Source organism: Archocentrus centrarchus, unplaced genomic scaffold (genome assembly GCF_007364275.1).
Source record: "Archocentrus centrarchus isolate MPI-CPG fArcCen1 unplaced genomic scaffold, fArcCen1 scaffold_32_ctg1, whole genome shotgun sequence".
In the NCBI taxonomy this organism is placed as follows: Eukaryota; Metazoa; Chordata; class Actinopteri; order Cichliformes; family Cichlidae; genus Archocentrus; species Archocentrus centrarchus.
In genome coordinates this window covers 960,252-973,550 of record NW_022060260.1, presented here as the reverse complement: position 1 = coordinate 973,550, position 13,299 = coordinate 960,252, and the positions used below count along the sequence as shown (strand labels likewise).

Genomic DNA, 13,299 nt, shown 5'->3' with positions numbered 1-13,299 from the left:
TCTTGTGTGGCGGCTGCTGCGTCTCCTCGGAGGGTCTCAGCCACATGCAGCAGTTTTCCTGCAGACTGGAATCAAAAAAGCGTTTGTCTCCCCGAACACGATGACTTTTTCTCGACTGCTTCGTTGAGCCCGGGCAGAACTGAGTATGACTGAGTCATTTTTGAGTATGAGCAGAAAGTTTCCTGAAACACACGCGAGCGTTCAAATCCTGGAGTCCATACATGAGTCAAAGGACATATCCATGTGTCCCAGACACACACACACACACACACACACACACACATCTAACCCCGAATCCTGTACCATCAGAATTTGTGACGTGGCTTTTGGAAGCTGCAAATAAATAAATATTCAAACTTGAAATTATTTTTTCCACAGAAAAGCGTGGGGTTAGGTTTAGGATGGCTGACCCCTCGACTCTGACTCTCACACATGAGCAAACATTAACTCCCGTCTGTGTGCTGACTCAGCACGGATAATAAAATATATGAGAAATATTTTAAAAGGCACCGCTGCATCATATTTGAGTCGATTTTTGTTTTTCTGTGTGGAAATAAATTGGTTTCCACTTTAAAGCTGTGCAGAAATCCTGTCACAGTTCACCTGAACGCCGACGAGTCGGCTGCTGCAGATTTCCGGGGGAGGACGCCCCGATGCCCAAACGAGGCCGGCTCCGTGCTTCTGTTCTGTAGTTCTCCCACAGATTTGATTGAAATCTTGAAGAGCCGGTCATCATTCTGTGGAAATAATGGACGCCCTCCGCAGTTAACGTGAAACATCTGCCTTTTCAGGCCTCTCCTCAGACTACACAGAATGAAGGCGTGCAGGCCGTGCAGAGCAGCTGGTAGTTAGTGTGTGCGTATTGTCCCTCACAGACTTACATTTAGGTCGCCTTTCACTTCCAGCTGTGATAAATAGCCTTCAGCCTGATAGCAGCGTTGCTGGATGGACTTGTGTGTTTAGTGTCAGTGTGGAAGAGGACTTGCTGACTTGGGTCTTTCCATTCTGTAAACCTTATTTGACTCCCCGACAGAGCAGGAGGAGGAGGGGGAGGAGGAGGGGGAGTGACAGAAAAGAAAAGATTAGGCTACTGTTAAAAACTGCTCCTCATTGTGCTCCCGTGGGGGCCTCCGTGGGTTTGATTCTTTCCCTTTCTTTCTGCACCCCTCCCCCCTTTTCCCCGCACACATAGCAAATCATGTGCTGCATTAGAAATAAATAACACTTACTTCATGGACATGGTGACTGAATAAAAGTTCAGCGCCGCCGAAGGCCGTGTTTGCCTACCAGCACACAAAGGCGTCGGTAGACCCGTTTTACTGGGACTGATCTGCTGCGTCCCAGTAAACCTCAGGTCTGGCTCTAATGAGCTGGGAGGACTTGATGTCTGCGGACGCCGCTTTCAGCCACGGCCTCTAAAAAGACGTCTTGTGATGCCTAGAATGAAAAGTTAGAGGTGAAAATGTTTCATCAGGTAAAGACTTGAGTTCAGCCTGATTTCAGCCACTAACAGCTGGAAGGTCTCGTCCTCCTCCTGCTGCAGACAAACATGCTGTCACTCAGCTCTCATTCTCCCAGAATTCTTTGGATATCGCAGTCCGTTGTGTCCTGATGAATTTACACCTTTATGAAGCCCTGAGCCAAACCGCCTCCGTGGAGCAGGCTCTGGGAATTAGACTGCTTTAAGGTGCAGCGGGAATCTTTTCTGTTGGTTTGAATTCCTGATAATAACCACAGCAAAGCTGACACGAGGCCGTCCGACGTTCCTGCAGCTCGGAGCAGGAAAAAAAAACGAGATTTTACTGTCGCCACAGAAACACGTCAAAAATAAATCAAATGCACATAAACTATTAAAATAACTGCGCAGTTTATATTTGTAATCAGTGGAGGCTTTTTTAAAAAAAATGAAAAATATTTATTTACTGTAAATTTTTATTCTTTCTTTTTTATTAATGTGAAACGGGAGGATGCAATAAATGGGATGATTTTAGGCCATCTCCTTATTTTCAGAACGTGTTTTAATGAAATTGAATTTATCTGCATCTCAGCGCTGATTGCTTCAGTCCGAGCAGCACTGAGCGAAGCATGCACAGCACTCTGCAGCATATTTAAATACTAATAATATTTAAGGGACAGAACGTGATTGAACCCCAGCAGAGCTTCATGTCCTGCCAGAGATCAGATCAATAAATCCTGATAGGAACCCTTCAGCCGCCCCGTAATTAAAAAAAAAAAAGTAAAAAATAAAAAGGTCCAGAATAAAAGCAGGAAATGAATTTTGCTTTTTGCTGTGAAATGATAGCGGTGTGCCGCGCGGGCCCACGTTGAACCTCCTGCACGGCGACGTCCATCAAATCCTGCAGGAACCAGAACAGATATTTTTAATTTTACAGCTTCGAGATGTTTATCGAGTATCTGTTGTATATTCCTTTTTGTTTCTCTGATGTGTTTCTTCTCCCGTGTTGAACCCGGGCCTTTAAATGCGGCACATCAGTGCAACAAGGCCAGCGTGTGCAGTGTGACGCCGACACCCTCACCTCAGATTATGCTGCTGTCAACACATTCCCAGGTTGTCGTCACTCATCTTTAGATTCATATTCAGGAGGTGATTGTGTTGATAACAGACTGCTGTTGCACTAAACTGTGCATCATCGTTTTTTGGCGTGCGGAGGAAGTGGCGGAGGGCGGGGTCAAAACTGTTATCACCCTATCATATCTCTGACAGCTACCTGTCAAAATCGGGTCGCAGCAAGAGATGCAAGGATATCCTGCGATGCTGACAAAGCCAAACGCAGCCCTCTCCCTCCTTTCTTCTGTCTTATTTTGCATTGTTAATTTTCACTGCAATCCAGCATAAGCTTAATAGGAATGATGATGATAGCAGCGAGGATAAAAAAAGAAAAACAGGAGGAGAAAGGAGGAGGTGTGTGTGTGTGTGTGTGTGTGTGTGTGTGCTGGGTGTATCTCAGCACCATGGTGTTTCTGAAGAAAGCTTATGAACTGTCAGCGTTCTGTCAGGGAGGAAAATAGCGCGGTCCGTGAACTCGTTTGATGTGTTTGACTTTGTGTGGCGTTCGCACACTGAGCGCAGGAAACGAGGGACAAAGACAGACAGACAGCGGACAAAGAAAAAAACGTGTTGTGTTGTGATGTGTGGAGGGCTGGTTTGAAGTGGCACTCAACACACCTTCCATTTGTCTCTGCCTCCTCCTGTGTGTGTGCTCCAGATGTTGGGGAGGACCTGGTGAAGACAGCGGGGAGCATCCAGCCGCCTCTGCCCCAACATCGAGAGCGCTGTATGGGCTCGTCCTCCAAGGACTGCCCTTACTGCGGCAAGTCCTTCCGCACCTCCCATCACCTCAAGGTCCACCTGCGGATACACACAGGTCAGTGCCTCCACCCTTCACCCACACACCCACCCACCCGCTCTGTGTCTCTGCAGCTATCAAACATTTATTGGACTTCATGCAAAATTTACTTCAGCACTTGTTCTGACATTTCTTCTGGGCTCACGCTGACATATTGGTTTCTGAATATCGGCCTAATCACACGCTGGAGTCAATCTCCCTCCGATGTGATGGAGAGGATGCAGATCCGTCTGAACACCGACACGTGAAAGGAGGAAGGAAGGAAAGAGAGGCTCATATAGTACAGATGACCACAGCCACATTAACCATTAAACCCAGTGATCCCAGTTCAGCAGTAACAGGTCTAGCAGGCCTGCCTCAGTCCTAATCTGTGCTAGTCCACGGGATCTAATCCCAGAGGCTCTCTGAGCCTGTCATCAGCTGCTGGATTGGAGCACGTTTCCTTCAGACTCGCATAAATCCAAATTAAGGAAACCGTTCACGAAATGTGCACTTCCTCTCAGTGTCCCTCATTTAGGCTTAAGGCCATTGTTATTCCGCTTTTTTTTTCCCACTCATCATTTCATTGAGCTCTAATTAACACAACAAGGGTTCAGTGTCCTCCAATGACATCACTCAGAGGGCAATTTCACACTCTCTAACCCTCAATAACTTTCGAGGCAAAACAAAGCCGGCCTGTCCACCATTCAGGGATGTGCGTGAGATGGTGTGCCTAATAGATTTAGCTTTATGTTTGGGGCAGGCGTCCTAACCCTCAGAGCGGCGTGCATCTCACTGAGCGGGGCTCGGGCCGCTCCCCGTCCCCCGGTTGTTTTCGGTCAGAGTAATGATGTGGACTGTGGACAGGAGCCAGGGAGCTAACCCTCTGCAAGGTACGAACGCCCCACTGACTATCCAGGTTAAAGTCACATTCACAGTGTGCAGAGGACACCTTACCACAAGGACACCTGGGTAAAGTTTCTCAGGTGTTCCCTGCCTCTCAGCTCATCAGTTACCAAACAGTATGCAGTTACAGACACCTTTTAGGACAGATTATTATAAAGCTGTTTATTAAGGTTGGAATAGCCCCGTAGACACACCCATTGGTGAGTGAGGTACCGTTGTTGGTTTCCCACCACATTTGAACCCCACTCTTCCAGGTGAAAGTCCTCTGCAGACCTTTGGGACTATTCATACTGTTCAGGTTCATCCATCCTCACCAGTGTTCATTTTGACAGCAAATTTTGATTTAGTTTTAGTCCTAATTTAGTCTTCTGAATAGTTTTAGTTTTAGTCTAGTTTTAGTCAAGAATTATCATAAGAATATAGTCGACTAAATCTACAGTCGATTTAGTCTAAAATATAAAGGGTGTAAAATGTAAATGCTTTTTCTTCAGTTCCCTTGAATTAGTCATTATACACACTTATACAAAATTAAACATTTATTCAGAGTTATGGAATATTATTAATAATATTAACATTAGCGTTTCACCTGCTTCCCACACACCTGATCATTAACACCACCTTACTGAGATAATCCGAGCATTTTACAGCAGGACGCTCTGAAAGGTACAGGGCAGTGTTCAGGACTAAGATTATAAAGGCTAATCCACCGCGGTGTGGAGATTTTCTCTAAACACAAACTGGGAAAAACACTTTACCCTGCATGACATTAAAATGCTGACCTTTGCATGGAGATCTGGGTGCCTGGTTTGCAGATGTCGTTTAAGATTTTTCGTGTTTTTACCCGAGATAGTCGCCCCACATGGTTTACACATCGTTTTGTTTGTCACAAATGTGTCCATACATCGGCTCTTCTCTTTCTCCCTGCTGACATTGGTTACATCACTTAGTTCTATCGAAGTAACGACCAATCACAGGCTAGTTTGTCCTTCCCGGGTTTAGAGCAAATTTGTGCATCTGTGCATTTGATTGGATGTTTTCCTAACTTGTCCCGCCCTGTCACAAAATTAAATCACCTCTGATTGGATTTCATCTCCGCCAATCATTTTCGTCTCGTTTTCATTTGTTGACAAAAGTGTCAGTTAATTTTATTATCGTTTTTATCATTTTAGGTAGTTTTTTTTGTTAGTTATAGTCTCGTTTTTGTCATGAAAAAAAGGGTCGTTGACGAAAACTATGATGAAAATATTTCGTCAATGAAATTAACACTGCTCTTCACTGTACAAACACAAACATAATACCACATAACGAAGAGATGAATCAATAATGAGGATATCAACTGAGTTGTTCCTGTGTGTGATGCTGAATTACATTATAGTCAAATTTTAGTAGATTCTTTTGTTGCCTCCCTTTGATTTAACCTGCTTAAACATCCACCAGGTCACCAACAGCTTGTCTAAGCTGAGGCTTTGTGCGACCTTTAGAATCTGGATCACTTTTAACAGGAAACTGCTAAAATTCATATTTTAGTTTCTGAAAATGTGCCTGCTTAACAACCTGAAAGGTCACTGATGATCAGGTGGATGTTGAAGGGCTAATTCAGTACTACAGGCTTAACCCTTAAGCTAACATCAAACTAACTTTACTTTCATCTTAAAACATGGCTTCTCAAAAATGTCACCTTCCATTTTAATGTGTGAACAGACTTAGGCCCAGAACACGAGTCACAACTGCACATTGTACGTAAAAGATGGGCGTGGCCAACACGTCACCCACTGGTTAGTGAAACCTCCCACTGATCACCATCTTGGTGTTTCAGAACCAGACAAGCATGCACAGCAGCACCACATCAGTCCCAAACAAACCCTCCCCTGCTTCCTGATTCCTGCTTCCTGCTTCCTGCTCCTCTGCGACTCTAACGGGACCGTAATCTCCAAAATGAACGTTTTGTTCAATCAGACCTGAAATCAGTGACTGACACCATAAATGCATCAGGAAGCTGTTTGCTGAGCTCAGAGATCAGCGGAGCAGGACGCTCATTTTCTCACAGACTTCTATACAGTGAAACACCAGAGGAGTCGCCCCCTGCTGGACATCAGAAAGAATGCAGGCTTCACATTCTTCAGCACTGGCTTCACTTCAGCACTGCATCGGTCTTTTATACAGTGCAGACTGTTATCCTATTAACAAATCGAGCTGATATCTGACTGATAAACACTGAAAATATCACGGCTAGGAAGAATAAACACACCACCATGACTTCCATTCCTTTACTTTCCACCTCACTGCTTAGAAGGAGACAGTTTTTCTACGGGTGGTCAGGCCGAGACTTTTAAAGGTCTCTAAAGACATCGAGGTCACAGCGAGGCCGTTTCCAGCTAAACTACCCTCCAGTAGCTGCTGGTGGTTTCTGTTACCTGGTGCTGAGAAACCTGAGTTATGCCTGCTTTGAGTAGCGTAGTAATGATCCCCAGGAGGCCCGTATTTTATGACGGCGGAAGCGGAGCCCTCAGCCCAGGCCTGGCATTAACTCTCTGGTAGGCCGGTCTGATTGAATCCACAGTATGTTTTATTTTTGTCCTTTCATATCTCAAACAGACAGTAAAATTAAAGCCCTCACCTGGAGTCTCCACCTGGGAACAAATGTGAGCAAGTTTAACTGGGATGTTGTCTTTTTGGGTGGAATGTATCCTTGGATGTGTGCCCATCGAGCTTCAGCATAACATGGGGAAAAAAAAAGAGCTTGATGCATCCCCAACATGTGGCCTTTAAATCATTCCTATAACCTAATCATACCAGCTCCACTGTGACATCCTGATTACATCCACGAGATGACTTTTACAGCGGCTAAAGATCCTCTCTGCGCTCCGGTGACAATGCGGGCAGATTCACAGCTGACAGCCGAGCTCTTCTCCGTCTAATGTAATGTGAGTGACACAATGGAGTTGCTTACCGAGCCGGTCGAGGCAGCATTGTGCGACACAACGCAGAGATTAATGAGCGACTAACACCAGCTTGAAAGGAATGAAGTGAATTTAAATTTCTCCAAAAGTTAAAGAGCTAATGTTACAGTATTAATTTCCTCTTGAACAGTGAGTGGGAAAATATCCATTAGCAAAATTAACCACAGTTTTCTAGGTAGCGAACATTGTGCGGCTGTGGCACTACAGTGTGGGGCCAGAGCTAATGAACACACTGCAGAGGGTGATATTTCATTATACAAATTAATGCTCACATTTTAATGGGAAAGTCACATAATGAATCTAGGCTTCAGTGACAGCAATTAGAGGCCCAGATTGTCCCCTTCTGGACAAGGCACTATTTAGCAGTAAGCAGCTGTGTGTAAAAAATAAAAAGGTCCTTGCTCTTGACAATAGCCACACATAACTTCAGGCAGGGCCACATAACCAATAAGAGTCCCGGCTCACCTATAAATGAGCAGAGGGAGGAAGAGGAGGAGAGGCAAGACTCGCCCGTGTCACTTAACCTTAACCTAACCTTGTAATCAGGATGAATCAGGAGGGACCTGTGATCTCTGTCTCCATTCCTCTCGCTCCCCTGAGCCCTCATCTTCCTCTTCCTTCTATCTCTCACACATTTTCTTTGTTCATTGCATTTCCAGCCTCTGCTAAGCAGGATCTCCAGTACAGCAACAGTTCTTCATTGGTTCTTCATAAAGAGTAAATTAAGGGGGACTGGGACAGTTTTTGATTTTTGTGCCATAAATTTAAGGATTTAATCTAACACGTGAAACATATTTGTGATACTGATGATACTGATCTGTTTGAGGTGGAGTGAAGATCATATCCTATCACAGTGAGGCATACCCTTTTTCTGTAAATGCACTACTATTTTTTCTGGTAACGTTTGGGTGGTTGGGGCTGCATCTTTGTCACTGATTTTACATAGAATAAACATTTATATAGACAGCCTGTCGCAGGGCCAACACAGACAGACAGGCAACCTCACTCACTCACATTCACAACTATGGGCAATTTAGAAATGGCCTAAGCTCAGTAAGTGCATGTGGGAGGAAACCCACGCAGACACGGGGAGGACATGCAAGCTCCACACAGCGATAGAGAGGCCTGGGCCAAGGTGGACTCTAACCCAGGCCTTCTAGATGTTAGTCTAACTGTGAGGCAGCAGTGCTAACCACTGCACCACCGTGCTGCCCATATATATATATATATATATATATATATTAGGGGTGGGACTTTAACGCGTTAATTTCGATTAATTAATTACGGGGAAATTAACGCGTTAAAATTTTTAAGGCATTTTAATCGCACTTTGCACCGTGGAACGTTTCTCAGTGTGCGAGTTCCCGGCATACAGATTATATCGACGCACAATGTCCAAATTAGGGGCCGCATCCTGCGAAGGACCCGGCCCACGTCTTTCGCAGCCCACGAACACCACAAAGGCCAGAAGTGAGCAGCTAGCCTTCATATCAGCTGCCGTCACCTCTGCGTAGCTCATGTCGCCTAGCAACCGTGAGTGCGAAGCACAGCTGTGTAAAAGCAGCTGTTAAACGGAGAACGAACTTTTTCTCCTTTTTGTGGTTTAATTTTAAGTCTTTAATTCAAAATAAGCTGTTAAAACAAGCATAACACATTTCAACATCAAGGAATACAGCTGAGAGAATGATTAATTTCCAACTATAACAAGTGAGACATTAATGTTGAATAAAACTATCCAGTTATGATGCTTAACTTTAGTTTCAGGTGTTTGCTTATCACAGGAGCACTTCCACCCTTCATTGGTCTGTGTAGTAGACTGGTGGGAAAATAAACAACATTTTGAAGTTTAAGCTTATGTATATTGATTCATTCATCAACTAAACTTAAATTAATATTTATCATGTTAAATATTGAAATGCGATTAAAATGCGATTAATTTCGATTAATTAATTACAAAGCTTGTAATTAATTCGATTAATTTTTTTAATCGAGTCCCACCCCTAATATATATATATATATATAAATATATAGAGACACCCTACTTTTGTTAGGTGTCCCATTGGTGGGATTACATCACTGCAAATACCTGAGCAGTGGCCCAGTGTGACCTGTAGAAGCTCCAGGTGACCATGTTTCTGGTTTAAAGTCATAAGCAGTGCTTCTCTGTTGTACAATCAGTAAGTGTTTTGATTAGGAAAGCCTTACAGCACTGTACCATTCACCATCTACACTAACTGTAACCCTGATGTCCCCATCTACACCAGTGTTAATTTTGTTGACAAAATGTTTTCATCATAGTTTTCGTCAACGACCCTTTTTTTCATGACAAAAACGAGATGATGACTAAATAAAAACTACCTAAAAGGATAAAAACGATGACGAAATTAATTGACACTTTTGTTACTGAATGAAAACGAGCCGAAAATGTTTGGCAGGGGCGACATCCAATCAGAACTGATTTAATTTTGTGACAGGGCGGGACAAGTTAGGAAAACATCCAATCAAACGCACAGTTTCACAAATTTGCTCCAAACCCAGGAAGGACAAACTAGCCTGTGATTGGTCGTTACTTCGATAGAACTAAGTGATGTAAACAATGTCAGCAGGGAGAAAGAGAAGAGCCGATGTATGGACACATTTGTCCTTTGATGCTGTGACAAACAAAACGATGTGTAAACCATGTGGGGCGACTATCTCGGGTAAAAACACGACAAATCTTAAACATCTGCAAACCAGTCACCCAGATCTCCATGCAAAGGTCAGCATTTTAATGTCATGCAGGGTAAAGTGTTTTTCCCAGTTTGTGTTCAGAGAAAATCTCCACACCGCGGTGGATTAGCCTTTATAATCTTAGTCCTGAACACTGCCCTGTACCTTTCAGAGCGTCCTGCTGTAAAACGCTCGGATTATCTCAGTAAGGTGGTGTTAATGATCAGGTGTGTGGGAAGCAGGTGAAACGCTAATGTTAATATTAATAATAATATTCCATAACTTTGAATAAATGTTTAATTTTGTGTAAGTGTGTATAATGACTAATTCAAGGGAACTGAAGAAAAAGCATTTACATTTTACACCCTTTATATTTTAGACTAAATCGACTGTAGATTTAGTCGACTATATTCTTACCATAATTCTTGACTAAAACTAAAACTATTCAGATCACTAAATTAGGACTAAAACTAAATTACATTTTCATCAAAATACTATGACTAAAACTAAGTCAAAATTTGCTGTCAAAATTAACACTGATCGACACTAACTGTAACCCTGATACCCCCATCTGCACTAACTATATCCTTACTATAACTATACTCTTTTTTTTTTTTTCTGACTGTATTAAACTTACTGATGAGAAAAATTGCAGAGCCACACAATTTATGGAAAGATCCAGATCCTTCATATGTGGAAATAATTTTTAAGGTTGAAATCTGCTGCTGGTTTATGACTGTATTAATCCTCAGACACAGCTTACTGCTGTTTACCAGAACACCAGAAACCCTCAGTCAAATGTGGACTTGTTAGATTTGATTTGATTTGATTAAACCTGTGATGCTTAAGATTTTTTGTAATAATCCAGCTTCAGGAAGATAACTGTGTCTTTTTGTGAATCATTTTGAAACCCCACACCGTGGTTAAAGAAGCAGGAGAGAAGAAGGTGGATGTTGCTGAGATTTGTGTTGTTTTTAAAGAGACGGTCTGCGGTGCCACTTCTCCTCATGCTGGATCCACCGTAACCATCAGACATATTTAAAACAGCTCCGTGTGTTTTTCAGCCCCTCAGACATCCCAGCCAGTGTTTTTTACATTTGTTTCCATCCTCGAAGCCAAATGGAAATTCATCTTCCAGTATGTCATATCTATTAAACCATTTTAATTGCCCCTCTGTACAGGGCTGGGGTATTTATCTTTACTTGTTTCTATGGTGCTGTCATAATTCACACAAAGCCAGATGAAATCGGTGCATGCAACATGAAGTGCAAGCATGCTGTGGAGCAGCAGATCTCAGGAAGAGGAGGAGGATTTATAAGCACAGAGGTTGCCGTGAGTGAAAGGTCTTATCGTTCACCTCCGTCAAGGTCAGCGTGTCCACAGCAGCTCAACAAAGAGCAGACAGACAGCAGCAAAAAGTTTACCGTTCTATTTTTAACTCCTGCAATTTCCTGGTTTTGTGGCGGCAGTGATCTGTCATGTGGCTGGGAGGTTGTGCTGTTTGCGCTGATATCAATTAAAAGTGGATTAACGGGTACATAATGACCTTTAGCAGTAAATTGTGTGTAATGTTGCAAGGCAGGATACAGTATATTCCCCAGATGTCACACCAGGCCCCTGACGTATGATGGAGCAGATGTCTTAGCCAGTCCAAATGGCCCTCTAAGACAGACACACACACACACACACACACAGAGGCACAGGCTGACATGCATGCATAAACATGTGTTCGCACACATTCCAAATGGTACACACACACACACACACACGCGCGCGCGCATGCAGACATGTCGTCTGTCTCACTTGCTCCAGATATTTAAAATGCTTAATTTTAATGGAAAAACTGGCACAAAGTGATCGCTCTGGGACGGCATCAGTATTTATTTCAGTTTGCCTTCGTCTGTAAACATCAAAGGACGGTGTCAAACATACAACTGCCTCTGCTTTTCATTCTCATCTTAGATATGTAGATGCCACATTAATCTTTATTTCCCCCCACGTGAACATTAACAACCTCTTATAAGGAAAGGGAGAAAAAATCGGATCAGTCTAATTTCTGTCTAATTTGGCTCCTAGAATATCATTTTGTCCAGTTAGAGGAATCGAGAATGATCATTTGCATCAGGGACGTTTCCTTATTAAATCAGCACTGAGCCTCTGTTCGGCAGCTCACAGGAGAAGCACTTATTGGGTTAAAAGCTCATCTCGTATGGTTTATTTTAAATATACTCTATGCTTCACAGACACTCTGCTGTAAGAGAAAAGATATCAAATCCCCGTCTTTTTGCCTGTAGTCAGGGTTATCTGCAGCTCTGCATGCTCTCTTTTCCCTTCTCTCTGCTCTCTTCAGTATTTCCACCTTCAATTTTCTTTTGTATAGCCTCCTATTCTTTTCTCTCCTGTATCAATATTCTATTGAGTTGGTGTTTGTGGCCCTTTATTTGAGAACTCTGCAGTAGGTCTGCAGATCGCAGAGTCTTTTTCTGGAATGGTGCCCTCTAAATAATGATAAATTACTTGAGCAGTATGCCATTTGCTAATTATATCCATGATTTACTACACAGCCCGACTTAAATCATTCAAACCAGCCTTGCGTAACAATGCCTTTTTTTCCTTTATAAAATGGTTTCCATGTGCATAATCTAAACATTTTATTGGCATATACTGTATAGAGAACATGCATACAAAACATTTTTTATTTCTTCTCCAGCCATCCACACAGAAATACCACTGTGGGAACTTTTTATATGTGTATATTGAAAAGGAAAAAAGATCAAGCTTAGCATTTTTGCCCGTGTGTTCATTGTTTAATGAATCCAAATCTGGCTCCGACTCCAAGCCTATAATAATTGCTCGCAGGATGTGTTCTATTTCAACATCTTTCCAATGGAAGATCCACTTCTGGCAGAATAATGTTGGTGTTATAGCATTATCAAGAATATTCATGAATATGGATGTGCAGCATAAATAAACATATGTAAATGTTACACAGCAGATTCACCCCTCTTTTACTGTAATATAAATCACTTTGATCTGTACTGAATCATATTGTTCTTTATCATAAGGCTCCACCACATCGAGCATGTGGTTCACATATGTCGCCGGCATGTTTCTTATTTTTTTGCATCATCCATATTGTGTTCTGGGGCCGTGCAGTGTGGCGGTGTTCAGGGTGACGTGATGCCACGCCTGATTTATGCTTCTCAAGATAAACTGCAAAAAAGGGAATGTCCGAGAAATTGCACTCTCATCGCCAAGGCACGGGCCTGACAGCAAACAAGGCCAGAACAGAGGCACGCTGACCCTGCAGCACACACACACACAGGCACGCAGAAACACAGCGAGGCCAGCCGCACCCTCAGCCCCACGCAGATCGC

At 43.0% G+C, this 13,299-nt stretch overlaps 1 protein-coding gene across 6 annotated transcripts in view; it reads left to right on the top strand.

Annotated features, from left to right (window-relative positions):
• Positions 1–13,299, top strand: part of znf536 (zinc finger protein 536) — a 206,650-nt gene that overhangs the window by 141,723 nt on the left and 51,628 nt on the right. For all 6 annotated transcript variants that reach the window (XM_030724132.1, XM_030724136.1, XM_030724131.1 and 3 more), the window contains one exon: positions 3,228–3,386. In XM_030724132.1, coding sequence (XP_030579992.1) covers positions 3,228–3,386 — 159 coding nt within the window. The remainder of the gene's footprint in view (positions 1–3,227; positions 3,387–13,299) is intronic.